General features: G+C 37.8%; 2 protein-coding genes and 1 pseudogene across 3 annotated transcripts; all 3 read right to left on the reverse strand.

Moving 5' to 3' along the window:
* Positions 1–230: 230 nt before the first annotated feature.
* On the reverse strand, positions 231–7283 carry LOC131782868 (uncharacterized). Of its 2 annotated transcripts, none has more exons than XM_066163416.1 (10): positions 7190–7283; positions 4470–4796; positions 4152–4263; positions 3372–3545; positions 2978–3033; positions 2841–2887; positions 2237–2340; positions 1690–1749; positions 1175–1286; positions 231–1053 (listed from the first exon to the last, which is right to left on the reverse strand). In XM_066163416.1, the coding sequence occupies exons 2-9, from the start codon at positions 4779–4781 to the stop codon at positions 1195–1197; spliced, it is 957 nt and encodes a 318-aa protein (XP_066019513.1). In that variant the 5' UTR covers positions 4782–4796; positions 7190–7283; the 3' UTR covers positions 231–1053; positions 1175–1194. The 2 variants fall into 2 exon arrangements, with proteins under 2 accessions (XP_066019513.1, XP_066019512.1); XM_066163415.1 differs by lacking the exon at positions 7190–7283 and adding an exon at positions 5348–5430.
* Positions 7284–11013: 3730 nt separating this feature from the next.
* LOC136279912 (uncharacterized) lies at positions 11014–16634 on the reverse strand. Its single transcript, XM_066164373.1, has 10 exons — positions 16524–16634; positions 15589–15911; positions 14175–14280; positions 13547–13720; positions 13102–13157; positions 12965–13011; positions 12358–12461; positions 11815–11868; positions 11258–11375; positions 11014–11136 (listed from the first exon to the last, which is right to left on the reverse strand). Exons 2-9 carry the CDS (start codon positions 15895–15897, stop codon positions 11278–11280), a joined length of 948 nt encoding a protein of 315 aa, XP_066020470.1. The 5' UTR covers positions 15898–15911; positions 16524–16634; the 3' UTR covers positions 11014–11136; positions 11258–11277.
* A 1120-nt stretch (positions 16635–17754) lies between these two features.
* Positions 17755–19452, reverse strand: LOC136279519 (uncharacterized; annotated as a pseudogene).
* Positions 19453–23703: the final 4251 nt, after the last annotated feature.

Below are 23703 nucleotides of genomic sequence, written 5' to 3' on the forward strand. Positions count from 1 at the left end.
GGCACCCGAGGAAATCCTCTCAGCATTCATGGTCAAAAAGCAAAACTCTCTGCACAAGGCGAGGAGCTTCATATGCCAGAAGGACCTTGGAATCATACAATGCGGGCGTCGGCAGAGAAGGTTTAATTTGGGTTTGGATTGTATGTGGTGTGGGTGACCTATATCTCAAGAGGTATAAAAATGTAAGAGATATAATAATGCGCTTCGAAAAAGGTTGCAAGGGAAATTTATTTTGTCTCATTACTACTTTTGCTGTATTTACAGACAGTTATGTGTTGTAGCGCTTAAGTTTTTTATTTGCGCTCTCATTTCAGTTGATTTCTTGTTAAATGAAGTTGACTTTTCCAAGTAATGCTGCATTACGCATCCTTACTCTGCATAAATGTTTCAAAGCAAACTAACGCGCGCACACAATAAGAGGTGACTTTTTCTCCAGGGCCGTAGATCGCTTAAGACTTAAATCATAATTTCTCCCAAACGAGGACAGTGACCTATCGTTTTTTTTTCTTTCTTTGATTTGAGCAAAACCTTTCCTCAAAGTAAGAAAATGAACAATTTTCGGAAACCCGAATCTAGCAAGTATACTAAATATAATTGTCACGATCTTATAGGAATCATATGGGTATCTAGCAACGCCTAAGGAGGAAACGGACCATAAATTATCCTTCAAGATTTACATACCTATAAGATAATCGATTGACTAGGTAAAATATGGCAAAAATCTGGGTGCAGGTTTTATACGATAGCAGGGACCGTAAAAGTCTAATTATTTTATTTTCTAAACTCGTGATCTGAGATAGCTTAAGAAAATTTTGTTTTAAAGTAATACTACATTTAGATAAAAAGCAAAAAAATTATCTTTCGTTTTTAGGCGTAGGCGTGCGTCATCACAGGACATTAGTACCGATAAAACAAAATCAAAACAAAACATATTCCTCCAAATCTCTCCCAGATAGGATTACTTTACAAACAACATCCGGCACTTGTGTAGGGAGATTCTATGGCTATTGCCGTAACACAGTTGATAACCATAAAATGCTCGTCTTTGAGGGTCTGTTGGATGAATGAGATAAAATTTGAAATAATGTGATTGGAAAGTATAATTCGTGGTTATACCATGAGACTTCATTCCGGTTTTTTACTGATTGATTCATAGAATGCTGACATAACTCACCATATTCCACTGAAGCAGTGTTATTTTACAAACAACATCCCTGAGTTGTTGAGGTAGATTCCATGATTATTTCTGCATTGTGGATAACCATACAAGGCTCGTCTTCCATGGTCTGTTTTCGAATGGCATGAGATATGAGAGTCAGGGGCTATTTGAAAACACATGATTTTGCCATCGAAGTTTGGTGCTCCCCCGACTCAAACGTTAATCTATTATAGAAGGTCTTACATCTCGTCATGTAACATTAGGTAGAAAGGCATTGTTAAAGTAAACCTCTCAAGTTTCACCCAAAAGCAGGGCGAAACAGGCACTTGCGATTCGCCATCAGACCAACGCTTCTCCCACCATAACCATAACCATATTATCCTTGTCAGCACCTTTCCAAATGTATCGAGAATAAGATGGAAAATATGCTGGCTACTGATGTGAGAGGGTAATCGTTTAAAAATCATTTATTAAGCAGCTATAGATTAGAATTGATTTTGCAACTGTAATAAATTGCCATTTACTCCTACATTTTGATGACTTCCACCAATGCTTATGACCACACTCCCCATCGTCATGTCCGTCGAAGACTTGTGACAAGAAACAAAAAGAGTCAAGGTGAGTGGTTTAAGAAAGGGAAGAAGAAAGGGCTGATATTTCAAATGCTCACTCATAGTTACGCCCAAAAGAGGAATTTTTATTCTTATTCTGAGGCAAGGGGGTGAGGGGGGCTGGAGGAGGGAGGAAGTTGTTCCCGGTAGCGTCCCTAAAACTGATTTCACGTGTTTCTTCAATTGGCGCAATCTCTCATATCTCGTTGCAACCAAACTCTTTGATATATGAATTGGGTATTTTTTTTCCAGCCACTAGTTCTTAAAACTCTATATTATTAAATACTTTTAAAGTAAAAAACATGGAGCTTAGTTTCAAAATTTCGTCGCTATATTTGCTTAATTCCGCCACCAGATGTCGAATCTTATTTGAACTGTCTCTGGTTATTCTCGGTCTTCTAAGTGTTTTATTACAGACGAAGACGAGAGTTAATAACTCATCATCGCATATCAACATTTCTATTACCTCTGTGGCAGCCGCGGTGAATGCGGTAGCCCTTGTCAATATTTGTACAATTGTTTGTCTCCCATTGGTAAGGATAAGAATGAGAAATGATTATGCGTGGACACCTGTATTCGACAAAAACAAAAGTAACAGAACAAAGCATAACAAAATACAATAGTCTCTCTTTTTGGACCTACTCTCTTCATCTGCACGAGTTTATCATTGTGTTTGCTGTGGAAAGCAAAATGACATCGTCACCCTGGTAGAATGGGGAGCATGACGAGATCACCCTAACCCTAAGCTTTAGCTGCTGGCTGGTTTACATTTGAGTACACCACGTAAACGTTAATTCTGTGGGTTTTTGACTGAGTGGGAGGGCCAGGCGGGAAGATATTTGGCTCGAAGCCACGACGTAAGAAAAGAGCACAGCTAGGTCCATGCTTCATGACCAAGTGTGAAATTTTCTCCTGTTAGTTTCGACCAAACTCAGCCAATAATATCAGTTTTTGCACTGTCTTTGGGATAATGGAAGAGGGTGTTTGTGACTACAATCACGATTTCGACCGAGGTGAGAAAGAACGGTAATCTACATTGGTAGAAATTAGTTCATTTATCTTACACTTACGTTTCATAGCCACATGTTGAATTAAACTTTTCTGGGCCACTTGGTATCTAAAATTGAGTTTCAAAGAAGATATATGTAATTACTCATAGTATTCAACAAGAAACAGCAGTTAAACTCAAACATGTAATGAGCAATACTTGGTAAAAAACAGCATAAGTTTCTTTCTTTTCCAAAACATCAACTCTAAAAGTCCCTGAAAAAAAAGTGTCAAGGTTAGGATGAGAAATCATATGCAATGGAATCTGTATAAACCAAATATCTCCAAGCTCTCTATATGCATACATACATGTAACTGCCTTCCTTGAAATTTGCAGCAGATGAAAAAACAGAAGTAAGGCAATGCGCATACACTGAATGCAGAACTCAGTTAAACCAACATATAATAGTATAAATGATAGAAATTTAACCTTCTTAAATTCCGGGGTTAGCATTTTAGTGTACCTGTGAATGTTCTAGAGCAATCTGATCCGTACAGTAAACACATTAATTATTTATTGAATAATTGGCCTTTAATCCAGCTCACAGCTTTACCTTCAAAATGCAACATTTCGTGTATATCTTCGTCTGCTAATTTTCGCGCCGCGATGTCGCTGTTCTCTTCGACAAAGGGAACACACAATGTGGGTTTAAAACAGCGTACTTCAGCACCTTGAAGGTGATCGTTGCTCTTGGAGCTAATGGTCACTACCAAAGTCCAACCGCCACCTATAAATATCAGCATAACAAAATAAACATTACAATCATTTCAACTGCATGGCTAATAGAAACATCTAGTTAAATTTGTCAAGGACTGTGTGTAAAGAAAAGAGTAATAACACATAACTTGAATAGATGAATAAACATGAAAAAGTACATAAATAACGCCAGTAACAACAACAACAACAAGAAGCACGCCCTCAACAACGATTTTTCATGGTCAGGGAGTTCCCTAACTCTTAATTGGCTGAACATTCGTTTTCATCTTAGTTTGATTTTTACCAGCTTTTTTAACCAGTCATCTCTCATATTCTAGATCAAAATTGGTTTTGTAGGTTCGATTCAAGCTACAACATCCAACACAATGGATTATAATGAAAGTTCTAGGGGTAATTTTGAGACTTAGCGTCTAAGGCACGAAAAGATTCTATTTTTCAAATAATTAAGTTGGATTGAATTGGTGAACTTGATTGAATAGGATAAAAAAAGCTGAAAACTACTCAGCAACAAAGAATTAAAAAACATCGAAGTTTCAATAGATTCCAAGGCTTAAGTTAGTTCTAATAAATTAATATAAAAGTCGTGACTGAAAGGAATCATTTGATTAGGGCTTACCATAGCTCGTCATATCACAATAAATCTGAACTTCTCTGCTCCCAATCGTTATCCAATAATATCCACTGTCCGCCTGAGGCCATTCTTGCTGTATCGCTGCACAAGACTTCAACTGAAAAAAAGCTTTTGCTGGTTTCTCGATTTAAAAAATTAAAAAAAAAATGAAAAAGAAAATTATCGTTTGTTTTTCGTGTCGAGCGCTGATTTTTAATTCACTACTGATCTTACTATGTTCCTTTTTCCAAAGAGAGGGAGAGAAATAGAGATAAATCATTAGACGATAAATTTTAACATTGGAAATATATTGAAAGGACAAACCTTGGGTGATTCAAACACATCCATGTAGATACATCCTGCTTTTGTTCCATAATCTTCTGGGTGGGCATGTCTTCTTGCGTCATTTAAAATACATGACTTCTCTTTTGAACAAAAGTTCAAACTTTTGCAGCGGATCTTAGTTACACACGTGTTCAAACACTCAGAAAGACTGGGGACAATCTCGGTGGACATCACGTGACCAGATAGGTGGAAGCCACTTATTGAGTAAGTCGAAGGACGACATTTTCCAAAGACGTTGAGGATCTTTACTGAGTATAAAAGAATGACCAGAATGGGGAAACGAAGCTGCATCGCACAATCAATTACCTGGAATTTGATCACATCATAAAACTGAGATGAATTTCGAAGTTTTAAAGAACAAATGAGATATTACGAAAGCCCTAATTAGTCAAAAACCTATCGTTTATTGCACTGCTAAATCCAAACTTTTATAAAGTTCCCCAAACATCTTGCGTGGGCTATAACCTCAGTAAACCGATAGAAAGTGTTGTCTATTGCATAAGTAATACACAAAATGAACTCTTTTTAAGAAATAAACTTAACCTACCGAATTGATCTAACTAATTGATCAACTAAATATGGACAGCTACTATAATCCCACATAACTCCAAGATTTTCCTTTTTTTATATGAAGTTTGTACAAACCATTACTTTCGCTTCGCTAGAAAAGGAAAGCCTCATTCACCAAGAAAAAGTGTACTTTGAAGGACTCATGCAAGGGTTGATCAGGTTTCTATGGAAGCTTTAAGCACAATTTTGTATCATGCATAATGACAAAAAGTTTCACGTACTAGAGCGAGAAGAATATCGTCAACGAAGGGGAATGATCTAATGCAGGTTAGCTGTAAATTACAAACCTTCTGGCATTCGCGAAGCACAACCAGGCTTTTGTTTCGACGTACAGAAACTTTAACACAAATAGACTTTACAGCATTCGAACTTGTGTTTTGCAGAAAGAGAAAGTTATATTTCAGATCTTTAGCGAGGCAAGGCGTGGGCATCGGGTAATTAAAAATTAATAGACCATTGTAATTCGACGCATGAAGATAGGACTTTAATTTATTTAAACGACTTGTTTTAGCGACAGATGGCGGAGATCTCAAAACAAAGATGATGAAATAAACCGATGAACTAAAACTTTCGAGAAGGACCAAAAAAATAAATTGAAATGGAACGGAAGTAATTGATTTGTTATCTGCTCGGAAACATAGAGCACTTTCATATTGGTTGAAAATTCAGTTTCTTTTCCTCAGGATGACTTGGTTACTTGCTTAAAATGAATGTTTTGTTTAAATTCTATGAGCTTACAACATTCTCTCTCAAAGAGATATGTCAACTTTACTTGATCGCATCCAACTTGATTGGGCTAACTGTGGACACAATTTTTTAAAAAAAGTCTACACCTAAACAAGTATTGGTATTATGACCGAAAGAAGTTAACTTACCCCCACGAATTTTCGAAAATTGGGCCCGATATGAAAACTTTAAGTGTTACTTGTTTTTATTTTATCTTTTTTTTTTTCCAAGCATCACAACCAATAGTTTGATCAGTTATCCATTATATTGACTTTAGATTCTGAATAAGTGTATTACATTGTATGGAAAGCTTCATCTATTTTAGGATTTTCTTTGTTTTGGGTTTGGCAGAAAAATTGTGAGAGAGTCATCATAACAAGCTACTTTTAACGAAAATAAATGAAAAAATTGTTTCAAACAGCGAGAACAATCATCATCGAAATTACGAAATTTAGTTTCCTCCAAGAATCATAACCCAGTGCTTAAGTGCTTCGTCAGAGGCGCAGGTTCTTACTTGGCTTTATGTGCAGTTTCATGAAGCAAGGGAAATTCACTTGGTGTCATTACTAATTTTACTGTATTTACAGACAGTTATGCGTCATAGCGCTTAAGGTTTTTACTTGCACTCTCATTTCAGTTGATTCATTGTTGAATGAAGTTGACCTTCACTAGTAGTACAACATTACACATCCTTACTACGCATACCTGTTTCAAACCAAATTAACTCGCGCACACAAACAGTGGTGACTTTTTCTCTATGGTCATAGATCACTTAAGATGTAAATAATGATTTTCTCGTAAACGAGCCCATTGACCTATCATTTTTTATTTTTCTTTCTTGGATTTGAGCAAACTTTTTCGAAGTTTTAAAGAACAACTGAGATATTACGAGGGCCCTAATCAGTCAAAAACCTATCGTTTATTGCACTGGTAAATGCGTGGGTTATAACCCCGGTAAACCGAAAGAAAGTGCAGTCTATTGTATAAATAACACACGGAAATGACTTCCTTCCAAGAAATAAAATTAACCCACGGAATTGATTTTAACTAAGTACACAAATGTACTCTGATCCCTAAAGCACACAATCCTAATTTTTTTTGTTTGTTTAAATGGAGTTGTGCCAGCCGTTACCTCTCCTGAAGTCGAAGACAAAAAACATAATTTACACCCTGTACATCTTTTAAACTTTTCACATTCTACTTATAGAAAAAGAAAGCCTTATTTACCGAGGAAAAGTGTACTTTGAAGGACTCATGCAAAAGTTAATCAGGTTTCTGAGACAGCTTTAAGCGCAATTTTGTATTATCCATGATAACAAAGAGTTTCACGTACTAGAGCGAGAAGAAAATCAACTGAGGGGAATTGAAATAGATCTAACGCGAGTTAGCTGTAAATTACAAACCTTCTGGTATTTGGGAAGCTCATCCAGGCTTTTTTCTCGATGTAATCGTACAAAAACCTTAACACAAACAGACTTCACAGGAGACTAATTTGTGTTTTGCAGAAGAGAAAGATGTTTTTAAGATCCCTTGCGAGGCAAGGCGTGGGCATCGGGTAATTAAAAATGAATAGACCATTGTCATTCGACACATGAAAATACAAATTTCATCTATTTGAACGACTTCTCTTAGCGACAGATGGCCAGAGATCTCGTAACAAAGATGATGAAATAAACCGATAAACTAAAACTTTCGCGAAGGAAAAGACAAATAAAAGAAATAAAACGGAACTGACTGATTTGAAATCTGTCCGAAAACATAGAATACTTTCATATTGGTTGAAAAATCCCATTTTTTCCTGAGATGACGTGGTTTAATTTCGTGAAATGAATGTTTGGGCATCGGGTAATTAAAAATGAATAGACCATTGTAATCCGACACATGAAAATACAAACTTTATCTATTTGAACGACTTGTCTCAGCGACGGATGGCCAGAGATCTCAAAACAAAGATGATAAAACAAACCGATAAACTAAAACTTTCGCGAAGGACAAGACAAATAAAAGGAATGAAACGGAACTCACTGATCAGAGATCTGCCTTAAAACATAGAGCACTTTCATATTGGTTTAAGAATCCCATCTTTTTTCCTAGGATGACTTGTTCTACTTTCGTGAGATGAATTTTTTTCTCTTTTTAATTCTATAAGCGTCAAACCTTCTCTGTCAAAGGGATATGTCAACTTTACTTAATCCCAACAACTTGAATAGGCAAATCGTAAGTCTACGCCTAAGCAAGTTTTACTTTAAGTAATAGATAAAATGTGAGCTGGAGCCCTTTCTGGGCATTTAAAACGGCGAGCCGTAATAAATTCCATAAAGGTCGGACGCCATTATTTTATCTTACTTGCGTTCTTCCTGTTAAACACTTGGGCGTGCAGCTGTCGCATAGGATAATGATTTTAGATATATGACATTCATATATTTGCAATGCGGTGAAGGAAGGAATATAAGAGATCCCCGCGGCTAAGAACACTACTGAACTAGCAGTTGAAATAAGACCTGAAAAAATTTTCACTACTAGTTCAGTAGTGTTCTTAGCTGCAAAGATCTCTTATATTCGTTTTTGCACCGCAGTGCAAATATATGAATTTCACATATCTAAAATCATTATTCATCACTTGGATGGTTTATTTGGACCCTCCCAGTTGGCTTCTTAGCTCAGTTGGTAGAGCGCCGCACCGGTATCGCAGAAGTCATAGGTTTAAATCCCGTACGGACATGAAAAAAAAATTTTTTCAGGTCTTATTTCAACTACTTGTTCAGTAGTATTCTTAGCTGCGAGGACTCATTTTCATAAATTACAGCTTTTGTAGTAGAAACATGGCTGACGGTTTCGTTCTCCAAAGAGTAAAGAAGAAGGGACTATTATACTGTCGGAAGCCACTCCAAAAGCAACACAATACACCACTAAATGGGGTAAAATAGTCTTAGAGGAATGGCAGGAACGGCAAAACACATGTGCAATGTTAGAAGTTGTTGGAGTGGCCGATCTGAAATGCGAAGATATTCAAGATCTGACCTTTCCACTAGAGCGCAAGTCGCCAAATACGCTAAAAGTTTAGTTGAGCAAGTTCGTTTGCGAAGTGGTAAGGCAAAATGGAGAGCGTTATCCGCCCAATTCGCTTTACTTGTTAATTGTTGCGATTAACCGTTATTTGAGTGAGACGGGAGAAAAGGATGCAAACTAGCGATTGATTAATAAACTTTGAACAAATTTCCAGAGTTCATCCTTATCAAAGATAAGCATACTAAGTAGGGGAGATGGATATCTTTTTTATGAAAATTAATTCTATTGATAATTTTACTAATTCATAATCGATCAACCCTTGCCTTTCCCTGCTATCTTTTCAAACCCTCCCCGTGGTTTTATACTGTAAATTTATGTTGGGGTTTACAGAGGTAAACATGTGACTTAAATACTGCCTATTGATTGGTATCATAAATTAAAGAAACAACCTTACCTTCACAAATTATCGAAAATTGTGCCCGGTACGAAAGCTGTAACTATCTATTATCTTTTTTTTTCAAGCCACGCAATAAATAATTTGATGTCGGCATCAATGGTCAGAAAACAAAACCCTTTGCAAGAGGTTCGGAAGTTCATGCGCCAGAAGGACCTTGGAGTCGTACAATGTGGGCGTCGGCAGAGAAGGTTTAATTTAAGTTTAGATTTTATGTGGTGTGGGTGACTTAAATCCCAAGGGGTATACAAATGTGAGAGAAATAAAAATACGCTTCGGAAAAGATTGGGAGGGAAATGTATTTTGTCTCATTGCTACTTTTATTGTATTTACAGACAGTTGCGTGTCGTAGCGCACAAAAAATTATTTAAAGGAAAGAAATAAACTTACTCTCACAAATTGTCGAAAACTGGTCCGATATGGAAGCTGTAACTGTTATATGTTTTTGTTGTTTTTTTCCAAGCAACGCAATTAACAACTTAATCAATTACACATTGCCTTTACTTAAGAATCCGATTAAGTACAATACATTGTCTCGAAATCTTGTTCTGCATTCGGTTTTTTGTTTCTTTTGGGTTTGATTTTGAGTTACCCGCTAGCAGAAAAACTGTATAAGAGTCATCACGACCAGCTACTTTTACAGGGAATAAATGAAAAAGTTTCAGCTTCACACAGCGACGACAAAAATCAACGAAATTTGGTCTCTTCCAAGAATCTTAACCCAGGACTTAAGTTCTTCGTTAGAGGCGGAAGTTCTTACGTGGCTTTATGTGAAGTTGTATGTAAAACACAATTGCAACACGGACTCAATCTTATAAGTTGATCGTTTGATCCCGAAAGGCACCAGAGGAAACCCTCTCAGCATTAACGGTCAAAAGTAAAACTCTGTACAAAGTACAGAGCTTCATGTGCCATAAGGACCTTGGAATCATACAATGCAGGCGTCGGCAGGGAAGGTTTAATTTGGGTTTGGATTGTATCTGGTGTGGGTGACCTATATCCCAAAATATAATATAATATAATAATGCGCTTCGAAAAAGGTTGGAAGGGAAATTTATTTTGTCTCAGTACTACTTTTGCTGTATTTACATACAGTTATGTGTCATAGCGCTCGAGTTTTTTACCTGCGCTCTCATTTCAGTTAATCCTTGTTAGTAAAGTTGACCTTTCCAAGTGGTACTACATTACGCATCTTTCATATGCATAACTGTTTTAAACCAAACTAGTGCGCGCACACAATAAGTGGGGACGTTTTCTCGATGGTCGTAGATCACTTAAGATGGAAAATCATGATTTTATCCCAAACGAGGACAGTGACCTGTCGTTTTTTTATTCTTTCTTGGGTTTGAGCAAAACCTTTTCTCAGAGTAAGAAAACGAACAATTTTCGGAAACCTGAATTTAGCAAGAATATATAATTGTCACGATCTTATAGGAATCATATGGGTATCTATCTGCCCCTTAAGGGAACAGGGACACTCAAATAATCTTTCTCTTTTTACGTACTTATAAGATAATCAACTGATTACATAAAGTATGGCAAAAATCGTGGTGCAGGTTTTAAATGATTGGGGTGACTTTAAACGTTAATTATTTTTTTTGCTAAGCTTGTGACTTGAGACAGCTAAGGCTAAATAAGTTTTAAAGTAACATTATATCTCGATGAAAAGGAAAAAATTCTCTTCCTTTTTTTTAAGCGTACCTCTGTACCATCACAGGGCTTTATCACCACGAAAACAAAACAAAACAAAACCAAAACAAAACATATTCCATCAAATCTCTCCTAGATAGCACTGCTTTACAAACAACATCCCGCATTTGTTTAAAAAGATTCCACGGCTATTGCTGTAGCTCAGAGGATAACCATGCAATGCTCGTCTTTGAAGGGCTGTTAGATAAATAATATAAACATTTGTAATAATGTGATTGGAAAGTATAGTTCATGGTAATACCATCAGAGTTCATTCCGCTTTTTACTAATTGATTCTTAGAATGTCGACATAACTCACCATATTTCTCTGAAGCAGGGTTATTTTACAAACAACATCCCTGCGTTGTTGTAGTAGATTCCGTGATTATTTTCGCCTTGGCACTGTGGGAAACCATACAAGGCTCGTCTTATATGATCTGTTTTCAAATGGAATGAGATATGGGAGTCGGGGGCTATTTTAAAACACATGATTTTGCCATCGAAGTTTGGTGCTCCTGACGGCTCACACGTTAATCTATCATAGAAGGTCTTACATCTCGTCACGTAAGATGAAATAGAAAGGTATTGTGAAGTAGATCTCTAAGGTTTCACCCAAAAGCACAGCAATACAGGCAGATACGATTTGGTATCAGACCATCGCTTCTCCCAGTACAAGAAGATTATACAGTTTTAACTCTCTAACCCCTTAGAGTGACTAGCGACATATTATCCTTGCCAGCATCTTGGTAAATGCATCGAGAATAAGACGGGCAATATCCGTGCTGATGTTAGGGGGGAAATCGTTAAAAAATCAGTCGTAAATCAAATATATTTAAAATCAATTTGCAATTGAAATTAATTGCCATTTACTCCTACATTTTGATGAAGTCCACAAATGGCCACACTCCCCATCGTCATGTCCGTCGAAAACTAGCGACCAGAAACAAAAACAGTCAAAATAAGAGGATTAGGGAAAGAGAAAGAGGTGATAATTGAAATGCGCTCTTGGTCACACCCAGAAGAGGAGATTTTATTCTTACTCTGAAGTAAGGGGGGTTTGGGAAGAAAAGGAAGGGATTAAGCTCAAGCTCAAGTTTTTGTACCTGAGAGTGTCCCTGAAACTGACTTTGCGTGTGTGACTGACGCAATCTCCCGCATCTCGTTCCAATTAAACTGTTGAATATATGACTTGGAAATTTCTCCCCAGCCACAAGTTCTTTTAACTCTATATCATTAAATACTTTCTAAAGTAAAAAAAAAAGCATGGAGCTAAGTTCCAAAATTTCGTCTCTCTGGATTTAATTAATTCCGCCACCAAATGGTGGATCTTATTTGAATGTCTCTGGTTATTCTTGGTCTTTTACATGTCATTGCAGTCGAAGAAGAGAGTTCATCATCACATATCAACATCTCTATTACCTCTGTGGCAGCCGGAGGATATGCGGTAGCCCACGTCAATATTATTACAGCTGTTTGTCTCCCATTGATAAGGATAAGAATAAGAAATGATTATGCGTGGACACCTGTATTCGACAAAAACAAAAGCAAAGATAAAAAAAAGGAAACAAAACGAAGCGTAACAAAATACAATAGTCTCTCTTTTTGGACCTACTCTATTTATCTGCACGAGTTAATTCTTGTGTTCGCTTAGGAAAGCAAACTGACATAGGTCACCCTGGTGGAATGGGGAACATGAAGAGTTCACCTTAACCTTTACCTTTAGCTGCTGGATGGTTTACATTTAAGGTCACCTCGTTAATGTTAATTCTATGACTTATTGACTGAGTGGGAAGGCCAAGCAGGACGATACGTAAGAATAGAGCACAGCGAGGTGAGTGCTTTATGACCGAGAGTAAAATTTTTTCCGTCCATTCCGACCAAACTGAGCCAATAATATTGGTTTTTGCAGTGTTTTTGGGATAATAGAAGGGGGTGTTTGTGACTTCAACTACGATTTTGACCGAAGGGAGAAAGGAAGGCAGTCTACATTGGCAGACTCTAATTTATCTATATTACATGCACTTACGTTCCATAGCCACATGTTGAGTTAAACTTTTCTGGGCCACTTGGTATCTAAAATTGAGTTTCAAAGAGGATATACGTAATTACTCGTGGTGTTCAATATGAAACAGCAGTTAAACTCAAACATGTCATAAGCAATACCTGGTAAAAAACGGCGTAAGTAACATCCTTTTTCAAAACATCAACTCTAAAAGTTCCTGGAAAATAAAATACGTGTCAAGGTTAGAGGTGAAAAAACATCTGCAATGGAATCTGCATAAATCAAATATCTCCAAGCTCTCTATGTGCATACCGTACATGAAACTTCCTTTCTTGAAATTTGCAGCAGAAGCAAAAATAGAACACTAAGTGAATAAACGAAGTAGAACGCAAAACGCGGCTAATTATGTTTAATGGACCCAAGAGATCTTAACTCCAGGTGGACCAACATATAAATAAATATATATAAATGATAGACGTTGAAATCTTTTTTTTTCTATGATAACATTTTATTGTATCTGAGAATTTCTTGGGCGGTATGATCCGAACAGTAAAAACATTAATCATTTATTAAATGACTCGCCTTTAATCCAGCTCACAGCTTTACCTTCAAAATGCATCATTTCTTGTATATCTTTGTCTGCTAATTTTCGCGCCGCGATGTCGCTGTTCTCTTCGACAAAGGGAACACACAATGTCGGTTGGAAACAGTGTACTTCAGTGCCTTGAAGGTGATCGTTGCTATTGGAGCTAATGGTCACTACCAAAGTCCAACCGCCACCTATATATATATATATCAACATTACAAAATAAACCTTACAATCATTTAACTGCATGGCTAATAGAAGCACCCCGTTAAAATAGCCAAGGACTGTCCATAAGAAAAAAGTAGAAACACATAAACTGAGAGAAAAATAAACATATGAAAAAGTAAGCAAAAAACGCCAACAAAAATAACAACAAGCACGACGATTTTGCATGGTCAGAGAGTTTAAAATCCTAACTCTCAATTGGATGAACAATTGTTTACATCTAAGTCGGATTTTTGTCAGCTCTTTTAACCAGTCATCTCCTATATTTTAGATCAAAACCGGTTAAGTAGGTTAGGTCATGTTAAAACCATCGTCGGTTCCTCGATATTTAACAGTGGGAAAATGAGGCTTAATGCAATCATAGTAAATTTCTCACAAAACTATGAAATCGTGCCTGAAATGAATAAGTTGAATTGGGCTTACCGTAGTTTGTCATATCACAATAAACCTGAACTTCTCTTCTCCCAATCGTTATCCAGTAATATCCACTTTCCGCTTGAGGCCATTCTTGCTGTATTGCTGCACAAGACTGGAAGCGAATAAAACTTTTGCTAGGTTTTCGATTTGGAAAAAAAAAAAAGAAAAAAATACATCGTTGGTTTTTGGTGTAGAGCGTCGAACTTGAATTTGCTATTGATCTAAACACGTTCAATTTTCAAACAGAAAGAGAGAAATAGAGATAGATTATGAAACTATAGGTTTTTTTCGCAATAATTAACAAACAGAGAAGCCTGGCCTGTGTTCTGTTTTGTTGTAAAACGCACAGGAAGCGGCTAGAGCACGAAAGAAGTGCATTATTTTCAACTTCCAAAACAAATTTTATTTACAAAGCGAACAACAGCGTTGTCAGCATGCTCTGTCCCCTAATAAAGCACGTTACGATAAGCCAATCAGAATCATTGTCAGAATGGTTCAGATACTCTGATTTATCGTACAAAACTTAAGTTGTCAATAATGTCAAACCATCAAAGTTAAAAAATCATTAAAGTTAAAAAATTAACAAGTTTACCTGAATTCTTTAAGTCTTTATCACAGAATCTGAAAGTGACTTGTTCAGTGAAATCCGGCCGAATCGAATCTCGTAAAAACACGCACGTTTTTTCACATGTCAATTAGAAAACAAACTGTTCAAGGCTTTTGTTTTATGAACGAACGACAGCCGAATCCACAGAAACATGAAGATTGCTCGGGATGACAGCGCCATAAAACTCGCCTTCTGTGACAGATATGGCATTCCACTCAACACATCGGAAAGAGTATTAGAGCAAACTCTTAATCGTTCATTCGAAGGGCGGCCGATGTAATTTGTGAGGCTTCTTCACAACGATCACCGGAGATCGCCATGGTGAGCTAGCGTCAATTTTAACAGTTATGCCAGTTGACCATATCTTTCATCATTCATGTTTTGTTCTGTTTTGTTTTTGAACACGAAACTATATTTGCTGTACGAGTGTTTGCTGTGTTTTATTTTTAGCACCTTCAAAACTCGTCCATTTCGTTTTCTCTTTGAGGATTTTCGTCTCTGCTCACGTTAAGATAACATAAATTACGGCGCTCAGCGTGTTTACACACCTTTGTTTGGTTCTTCTGTCGCTATTTGCCGTCTCGCTTGTTCAGAAAAATCACTTTTAAATAACGAAAAAAGAGCTAGAAAAAAGACTAGGAAATGGTCGGACACAGTACAATTTGGCAGATGGCGTGACAGCTTTAGCTCGACTCCATGTTCTATGCTCTGATAGAAAACGCACGCTCTCTCAACCAATGACAGCGCGCGTTACATTTGAGCTTTATTGTTGAACGAACCAGCATTGGGAATATAATTATTGAAAATACAAACCTTGGGTGATTCAGACACATCCATGTAGATAATTCCTGCTTTTGGTCCATAATTCTCTGGGTGGGCATGTCTTCCTGCGTCATTTAAGTCGCATGATTTATCTTTTAAACAAAAGTTCAAACTTTTGCAGCGGATCTTAGTTACACACATGGTCACACACTCAGAAAAACTGGAGACAGGCTTGGTGGACATCACGTGACCAGACAGGTGGTAGCCGCTTATTGAGTGAGTCGAAGGAGCACATTTTCCGAAGACGTTGAGGATCTTTGCTGCACATAAAATGACCAGAATAGGGAAACGAAGCTGCATCACACAATCAATTTCTGGAAATTGATCACATCATTAAACCGAGATGAGTTTTTAAGTTTTAAAGAACAACTGAGAAATTATGAGGGCCCTAATAAGTCAAAAGCCTCTCGTTTATTGTACTGGTAAATCCAAACTTTCCTTATGTTCTCCAAACATCCTGCGTGGGTTATAGCCCCGGTAAAAGAGAAAGAGAGAGCTGTCTATTGCATAAATAACACACAAAAATGACGTCCTTCCAAGAAACAAACTCAACTTACCGAATTTATTTTAAGTAAATATAAAAATCTACTATGATTCCCAGAGCACATTCCCAGAGTATTTTTTTGTTTAAATGGAGTTGTGCAAGCCATTACTTTACCTGAAGCCGAAGACAAGAAAATATAATTTACACCTTATACATTTTTTGAACTTTTCACTCTCTGCTTATAGAAAAAGAGAGCCTAATTCACCGGGAAAAAAGTGTACTTTGAAGGACTCATGGAAAAGTTGATTAGTTTTCTAAGAAAGCTTTAAGCACAATTTTGTATCATGCGTAATAACAAAGAGTTTCACGAACTAGAGCGAGAAGAAAATCAATTGGGCGGAATTTAAGTGGATCTAATGCGAGTTAGCTGTAAATTACAAACCTTCTGGCAATCGGGAAGTTCAGTCAGGTTTTTGTTTCGATGTTATTGTACAAAAACTTTGACACAAATACTCTCGACAGCAATCTAACTTGTGTTTTGCAGACAAAGTTAGTTCTCTTTTAGATCTTTTGCGTTGCAAGGCGTGGGCATCTGGTCATTAAAAATGAATAGACCATTGTAATTCGACACACGACGATACAAACTTAATTTATTTGAACGACTTAGCGACAGATGGCTTGAGATCTCATAACAAAGATGATGAAATAATCCGATAAACTAAACCTTTCAAGAGAGACGAGACAGATAAATTGGATAAACCGGAAGTAACTGATTTGTGATCTGCCCGAAAACATAGAGCACTTTCATATTGGTTAAAAAATCCCACTTTTTATTCGTAAGATGACTTGGTTCACTTTCGTGAAATGACTGTTTTGTTTTAATCCTCTAAGTGTCAAACATTCTCTGTCAAAGGAATATGTCAACTTTACTTCATCCCAACAGGCAAATCGTGAAAACAATTTTCGTCTTTAATTTAAGTCTTCACTTAAAGAAGTTCTAAGAAGAAGTACTACCATAAGTAATAGATAAAATATGAGCGGGAGCCCTTAACGGGCATTTCAAAAGGCGAGCCGGCGTTTTAAAGCCCCTAAAGATCGGACGCGATTATTTTCTCTTACTTGTGAAATGAAACTGCGACAATAGATTGCGTTTGTCATGTTAATTACGTGGGGCGTGCAGCTGTCCCAGAGGAGTTTGGAAATATTTAGCATTGCAATTTGTTTTCATATAGCTTTTGTAGGAGAAACATGGCTGGCCGGTCTCGCTCTCCAAAGAGTAAAGAAGAAGAGACCAGCTTACTATCGGAGGCCACTCCGAAAGCAACACAATAAAACGCCAAATGGGGTAAAAAAGTATTCGAGGAATGGAAGCCGCGGCGGCAAAATACATGTGTAATGTTAAAAGTTGTTAGAGTGGCCGATCTGAAATACGAAGATATTCAAGATCTGACCGTTCCACCAGAGCATATGTCACCAAATACACTAAACTTTTAGTTGAGCAAGTTCGTTTGTGAAGTGGCCAAGCAAAATGGAGATCGTTATCCGCCCAATTCGCTTTATTTGTTATTTTATACAATTAACCGTTCTTTGAAAAATTGTGATTGAAAAGGTCATAGACAGGTCCACACAGACTCCCCTGTGTGGTTTTACGTTTGCGACGCAAAAGCCTTAAATTAAAGCTTCGCTCTGACGAGTATGTCTTTGAGCGATTTACCTCTTTTGTATGATATAATTGGAGGCGTTTTGTAAATTGTTTTCAGCAGTGGCTGATTTCGGATGAGGTTCCATTCTTGCATCAGTATTTGTTTTAAATTTTTAACCCCTGGGTGGTATGCTGTCACAAAAGGCAATATTTTGCCTTTAGTTTTTTTGGTTTGTTTTTTAAGTGTCGACTGCCTTGCGGCAAACGAGACCTCAGATAACGTTTTTTCAATTAGGCTTTTTGGGTAACCACGTGCTTCAAGTCGTGTTTTGAAGTTACACATGGCCTCCTGGAAATTTCTTTCCGAGGAGTTTGTTCTTAGAAGTCTGATAGCTTCTCCTTTAATAAAGCCTTTCTTAACACCTGGCGGGTGGCAAGATGAATAGTGTGTATATTAAAAGGTCTCAGTCGGTTTGTAGTGAGTTTTAACGTCGAGGATAGCTTCGTTTTGGAATCTTTCACCTTTGTAGACAACCGTGTCTAAGAATGTGATTTCAGTCTCTGAGATTTCAGCCGTGAACTTTATAGTTGGATGGAACGTGTTAGCTTGTTCTATGAATAGATCAATGTCTTGTTTACGAACATCCCACAGGGAGAAAACGTCGTCAATGTAACGCTTCCATACTCTCGGCTTGATACTGCTTTGGTGAAGCAGTTTTGTTTCAATTTCTGCCATAAAGAGATTGGCGAAAGCAACCGCCATTCGTGTTCCCATGGCAGTTCCAAAACATTGGAGATACTTTACTCCGTTGAACTGGGAAGGAATTTTCTTTCAGTATAAGCCCGAGAATTTGTTTTAAGTAGTGGGACGGAATGGGAGGGCTGTTATTGTGGTATTTTTCGTATGCTTGGCATACTATTGTGATACCCTCTTCTTGTGGGATGTTTGTGTACAAGGTTGTTACATCCATTGATACTAAAATAGTATCATTTGACACCTGCGTTTTCTCTATAAAGTTGATGAAATCAGTCGTATCTTTGAGATACGATTTTTGCTTTTGAGCAATAGGCTGTAATAAATGATCCACAAAGGATGATATCCTTTCAGTTGGTCCTTCGCAGCCCGATATAATCGGTCTACCCACTGGCAAAGGTTTGTGGATTTTTGTTAAAGTGTAGAAAATCGGTGTTCTGGGCGGATTGGGAGTCTGTGAAAGCCACTTTTTTGTCATATCGTCTATATGTTTGCCATTGTGCAGTTGAGCAATAAGCTCATTAACTTTTTTAATGTGTCAGTGACCATGGGGTTTTCAAGAGGTCGGTAGTGGTCTCTGTTGTCGAGCTGAACCTGGGCCTCTTGAATTTTGTCCCTCTTGTTGAGAATCACTGTTGTGGTGCCTTTGTCAGCACGTTTAAGGTTGATGGCAGTATTGTTTTGCAGTTCTTTGACTGCTTTGTGTTCGTTGTATGACAGGTTGTGTTTTGGCTTTGTTATTGCTATTTCAGCAAGGCTTAACTTGATATTTTCGAAGTAGCGTTCAAGGGCAATAGAAGGTTGTACTGGTGGTATCCAGTTTGATTTGACGTGGAAAGGATGTGGTTCCTTGTCATTCCCGTGGAATATATATCTAAGTCTCATTCGCCTAGCGAATTGTTCGAAGTCACGCAACAATTGTTGCCTGATCTTATTTTCATTTGTCACGGGTGTTTCAATAAATTTAAAGGGCATGTAAACCCAAAAAACGTTCATTTTCTTTTCACATAGATGTTTAGTAAATATATCAAGTACACCAAAGGTGCCATTCGTTTTTTCTCAAAAGTCCATTTTCACTTTGAAAAAGCTCTTCCAAATTCGAAACATTCGCCATTTTGAATGGCGCCATCTTTCTTGTGACGTCACGGGTGGAACCTACAAAGTTTCGTTTAATAATCGCGTGAGACACGGAGTCTTTTCCACAGCCGTTGTTTGCCGGTCTCGTCACGATTTTTTTACTTACAGTTTGCTTCAATATACTCAGTTTTTTCATAATGGTAAAGCGTTGTGTCGTCCAGTTTTGTACTGATTCAAACAAAACTGAGCATACAACGCAAATATTTCCAAATGACGCAAATTTGAAGCCACAATTTGTGAAACTTGTTCAAATGAAAATAGCCGATTTCGTCGAGCCGTTCGAACATTCTGTTGTTTGTAGCAGTCATTTTTCTTCCTGGTGTTGTACCGACAATTCAGGCCCTACCAGAAGCAAATCATTCGGAACTATAAACAGCTAGTTGTAGTACTGTATTATTAAATCAATGACAGAAACAACTCAAGCAAATCGATCTCAAAATGTAACGAAACAGATGAAACGGAAAACATTTAGCTTACTCTTTCCCGGTGTGATTCTCTGTGCCTTACTGCTGCCTGTACGTGTAATAGGCCGTCTCGAGCACCCAGAAATCGAGGCAAATTGACTAAAAACCTGGATACTCAGTAATACAACTTATCTGGGTTTCAGACCCTCGCTCCTCTACTTTTTGCCACAATTGCCCGATTTCCGTACAACAAACACTTTCACGAGTTGTCGGCATTGGTTGACAAGTTCCACACTCGCACCTTTGACAATTTTATACAAAACACCATCGGAAGTTCAGCGGGTTTAAAAAATTTCTGTTACATTCTTTTAGATTGTGCCCTTGCTTTATTGGATTTTCATATCAAATACAAGTAAATCACACAGTAAATTAGATACCAGTCTGAGTATCCGAGGAGGTCGCATCGCTGTCAACACTGTGTTCGTGCGGATCGCTTCGGTGAACCCTACGCAGCTCATATTGTTAAGGACGTGGCCCAGGCTTTCCTAAAGATTCTAGACCATCCCCATCGCCGTCATATACTAAGCTTAGGGCATTCGAGTCACTATCTTCTGAAAAACATCTTCGAACTACCGCTACTTACACGAGCTACCACACCAGTTCTACTAGGGAATATGTGTTGCGCAATATTTTAGTTCCACCGCTTACGTCACGACTCTCGCTATTGTTTTTACCGGAAATGGAATTTCAGTTGAAAATGCCGATTTTCTCCTAAAATAAGTCGAATTGGACAAAACGAATTTCAGATTCGTTCTCTACGCCACTTTTTACATAGTATGAGAAAAACATGTATTTTTGGGTTTACATGCCCTTTAAGCCCTTTTGCTAACACGCTGACTTGGTGATCAGTTAATGTATTGTCTGAAAGGTTTTTAAGGTATTTTTCATTTTTCTCCCTTTCTGTAGTCACTCGCTTGTGTAGTGTATTTTTTCTACGCTTTTTGCGTTTATTATTCTTGGATAGCCTTTTTGCTGCAGTGGGTTTGGCGACTGATTTTTCAGAGATGACACTGTTGTACTTTTCAACATGTTTATTATCACTCTGAAAGCGTGTGCATATAAGATCTTTCAGCTCTGAAAGCTGATTTTCTATTTTGTCTATCCTGTCGACATCAGTATTTACAGTGTTCCTCAAGGGCGAACGTGATCTTTCACGTGCATTTACATTGTATTGTGATCGAGACTTGGCAATATTAGCCTTTTCAAGTTTGTTCTTGTGACTAACAAGTCTACGCTGATGGAAGCGCACTAGGGCGCTAACGTATTGTTCTTTGGCGTGACTTTTAATAGCGCTTATTTCCTGTCGAAAGGTTTGGGAGTTACTACATCACGGGCGACGAGTGGGGGAAGAAGAAAAGACCGAAATACGAGTGGTCAGCGGGGAAACAAATTTAATACCTCGTATAGAGACATATCAGTTATAGTTGCGGAAAACAATAGTGTTGTAAGTCTTGTAAAGCCGAACTATCAACAGTATGCTTCGCTAAATAAAATGTTAAGCAATTTTTCAAAAGTGTTGAATTTTCAAATTTTCCGCAACTTCACCTGTTCGTATTCGTATGTCTGGCCAAGCCTTTATGGTCATTGGCTCCCGTATAGCCACTAACTATGGCTTATAAATATAGGTGTTTAGTGTTAAATTGTAAAACTCTCCGAAGAAGTCTACGGCAGTTAAAGAGTGCTGCTCACCCGTTTAGTTTTAAAATTTTTTTTTAAAATTTGGTGCGATAGCTGTGGTCAGTTTTTCCATGCAGGTTGTCTAGATATACCTTTCGCAGAGACGTGGTGGGGATAGAGACACCAACACAACATTTCATCTGCCGTTCGCTTCGCAAGTTAAGTTTTCATCCCGAGTTCATTTGTTAAATAAAATAGGAAAAAACACTTCGAACGGAAAATAGAATTATTTTAACGCCTGGATCTTCTGAAAAAAGGTCTCCTAAACGAGTGGCCCTGATTATAATTATTTAAGCATGGTAAACACATTAGCCTTAACTTGGCTGTTTCTCGAAGCTCAGTGTTTTCCTACATGTCTTTTTCACGTGAAATGAGGCGATCGAATATATATAATAAACACTAAAAGAACTACAGCTGATGGAAATTTAAAATTTCTTATCTAAAGGCTGTGGATACAAACTTAATAATGACTCTAAATATATAAAAATCTAGAACGAAATTTTTTTAGCGTTGCTTAGCTTTTCATTTTTCCGGAATCGAAAGTCGACATTGCAAAGGTCAAGTGAAAAGCAAGCCGACTGTGATTAACGCCTTAAACAAGTCGAGATACTTTTTTTCGTCATATAACAAGCTACATATCGTAAATATCATTCTTCTTGATGCCTTTCCCGGTGTCAGCGATGCCTTTCCCGATGCCTCCGTTGGTTAATATAGCAGTAAAAATATTGTTCCAGTCAAAGAGTTTGGAAAATTGCTTAACTTTTGAATTAGCGAAGTATAACCTGGTAATATTTTGGCTTTACAACACGATTGTTTTTGGCAAGTTACAAAACGTAAATATAATTCTTCCTAGTGCTTTTCCGTATGCTACCGATGCCTTTCCCGATACCTCCATTGTTTAATACAGCAGTGAAAGATATATGTGCCATCAACACTTTTGAAAAATTGCTTCACATCTCATTGAGCGAAGTAAACTGTTAAAATTTCGGCTTTTCATCACTATTGTTTTCTCCAACTACAACTGATATGTCTCTATATGAAGTATTACATTTGTTTCCCCGCTGACCACTCGTATTTCGGTCATTTCTTCCTTCCCCGCTCGTCGCCCGTGATGTAGTAACTCCCGAAAGGTTTCGTCAGGCGTGACGTTTGCCTTCGCCTTGTATTGAAGCGACTGAGGGCAAGTCTTTTGTTGTAAGTGTCTCTCCAGTTTTAAAATGGAGGTTTCAGTTTTTTGCTTCTTGAACTGGATAGCGCTGATGGTGTCTTCATGATTCCTCTTCCTTGGCTGCCGCGTGGATCAGCTATTCCTCGGAAGGTTTTCTTTTTGACGGCTTTCTTTTAGAAGGCGTAGACCTTCGTTGCTGCGTTGTTTGGCTAATTCAGCTCTATGCCTTGGCTCGAGTTGTGATGCTGGAGGGCTATCCTCTGGGTCCGATTCTAGGTTCGGATCAGTGTACGTTAATTCCATCTCCTCGTCCAGATTTGGACGGTAGTCTGGCGTTTTTGGTGGCCGCAGTGGTGTTTCAAAAGCTGACATCTTTTTCAGGTAAAACTGAAAGTGAAGTATATCGTCTAGCAGGACCGGCGGTTTCGATTCTTAAAAAATCTCTTCAGCTGCTTTGTTAAGTCAGGCTGTGTTAATCAGGGACAGGCAGAGAAATTCTCAATTCCAATCCCGCCAAAAAGGGTGGAAAACCATCCTTTTATACTTGGTTTACCTGCGGTTAGGATCAACGGTGTTCCGTTTTCATTGGTTCTCTCTGGAAAGAGAGTAACCAATCATGTGTTGGTATTTTCGATCCGCGCATTTTCAAAGCTCAGAGGTGTGTTTCTTTGTGAGGCTTTCTTTCGCATTATACGCCGCAAAGGCGTTTTAATGTCGCTTTTTTGTATTTTATCTATCTTTGTACTGTATGTAGAACCAACTTGTTGTTCTGGTTCTGTA

Source organism: Pocillopora verrucosa, chromosome 3, assembly GCF_036669915.1.
Source record: "Pocillopora verrucosa isolate sample1 chromosome 3, ASM3666991v2, whole genome shotgun sequence".
Taxonomy (NCBI): domain Eukaryota; kingdom Metazoa; phylum Cnidaria; class Anthozoa; order Scleractinia; family Pocilloporidae; genus Pocillopora; species Pocillopora verrucosa.

Bases quoted from the DNA above. Each gene is read 5' to 3' on its own strand.
- LOC136279912 (XM_066164373.1), bottom strand. From the start codon at position 15,897: ATGCAGCTTCGTTTCCCTATTCTGGTCATTTTATGTGCAGCAAAGATC. The intron at 12,462-12,964 runs GTAAGTGCATGT...TGTCGAATACAG, and splicing joins TCAACATGTGGCTATGGAAC to GTGTCCACGCATAATCATTT. The intron at 11,376-11,814 runs GTAGGAGTAAAT...ATTTGAAAACAG, and splicing joins TTTGTGGACTTCATCAAAAT to ATCATATAAGACGAGCCTTG.
- LOC131782868 (XM_066163416.1), bottom strand. From the start codon at position 4,781: ATGCAGCTTCGTTTCCCCATTCTGGTCATTCTTTTATACTCAGTAAAG. The intron at 4,264-4,469 runs GTTTGTCCTTTC...GCTTTTTTTCAG, and splicing joins ATGTGTTTGAATCACCCAAG to TTGAAGTCTTGTGCAGCGAT. The intron at 3,034-3,371 runs GTAAAGCTGTGA...CTTTTTTTTCAG, and splicing joins CGAAATGTTGCATTTTGAAG to GGACTTTTAGAGTTGATGTT.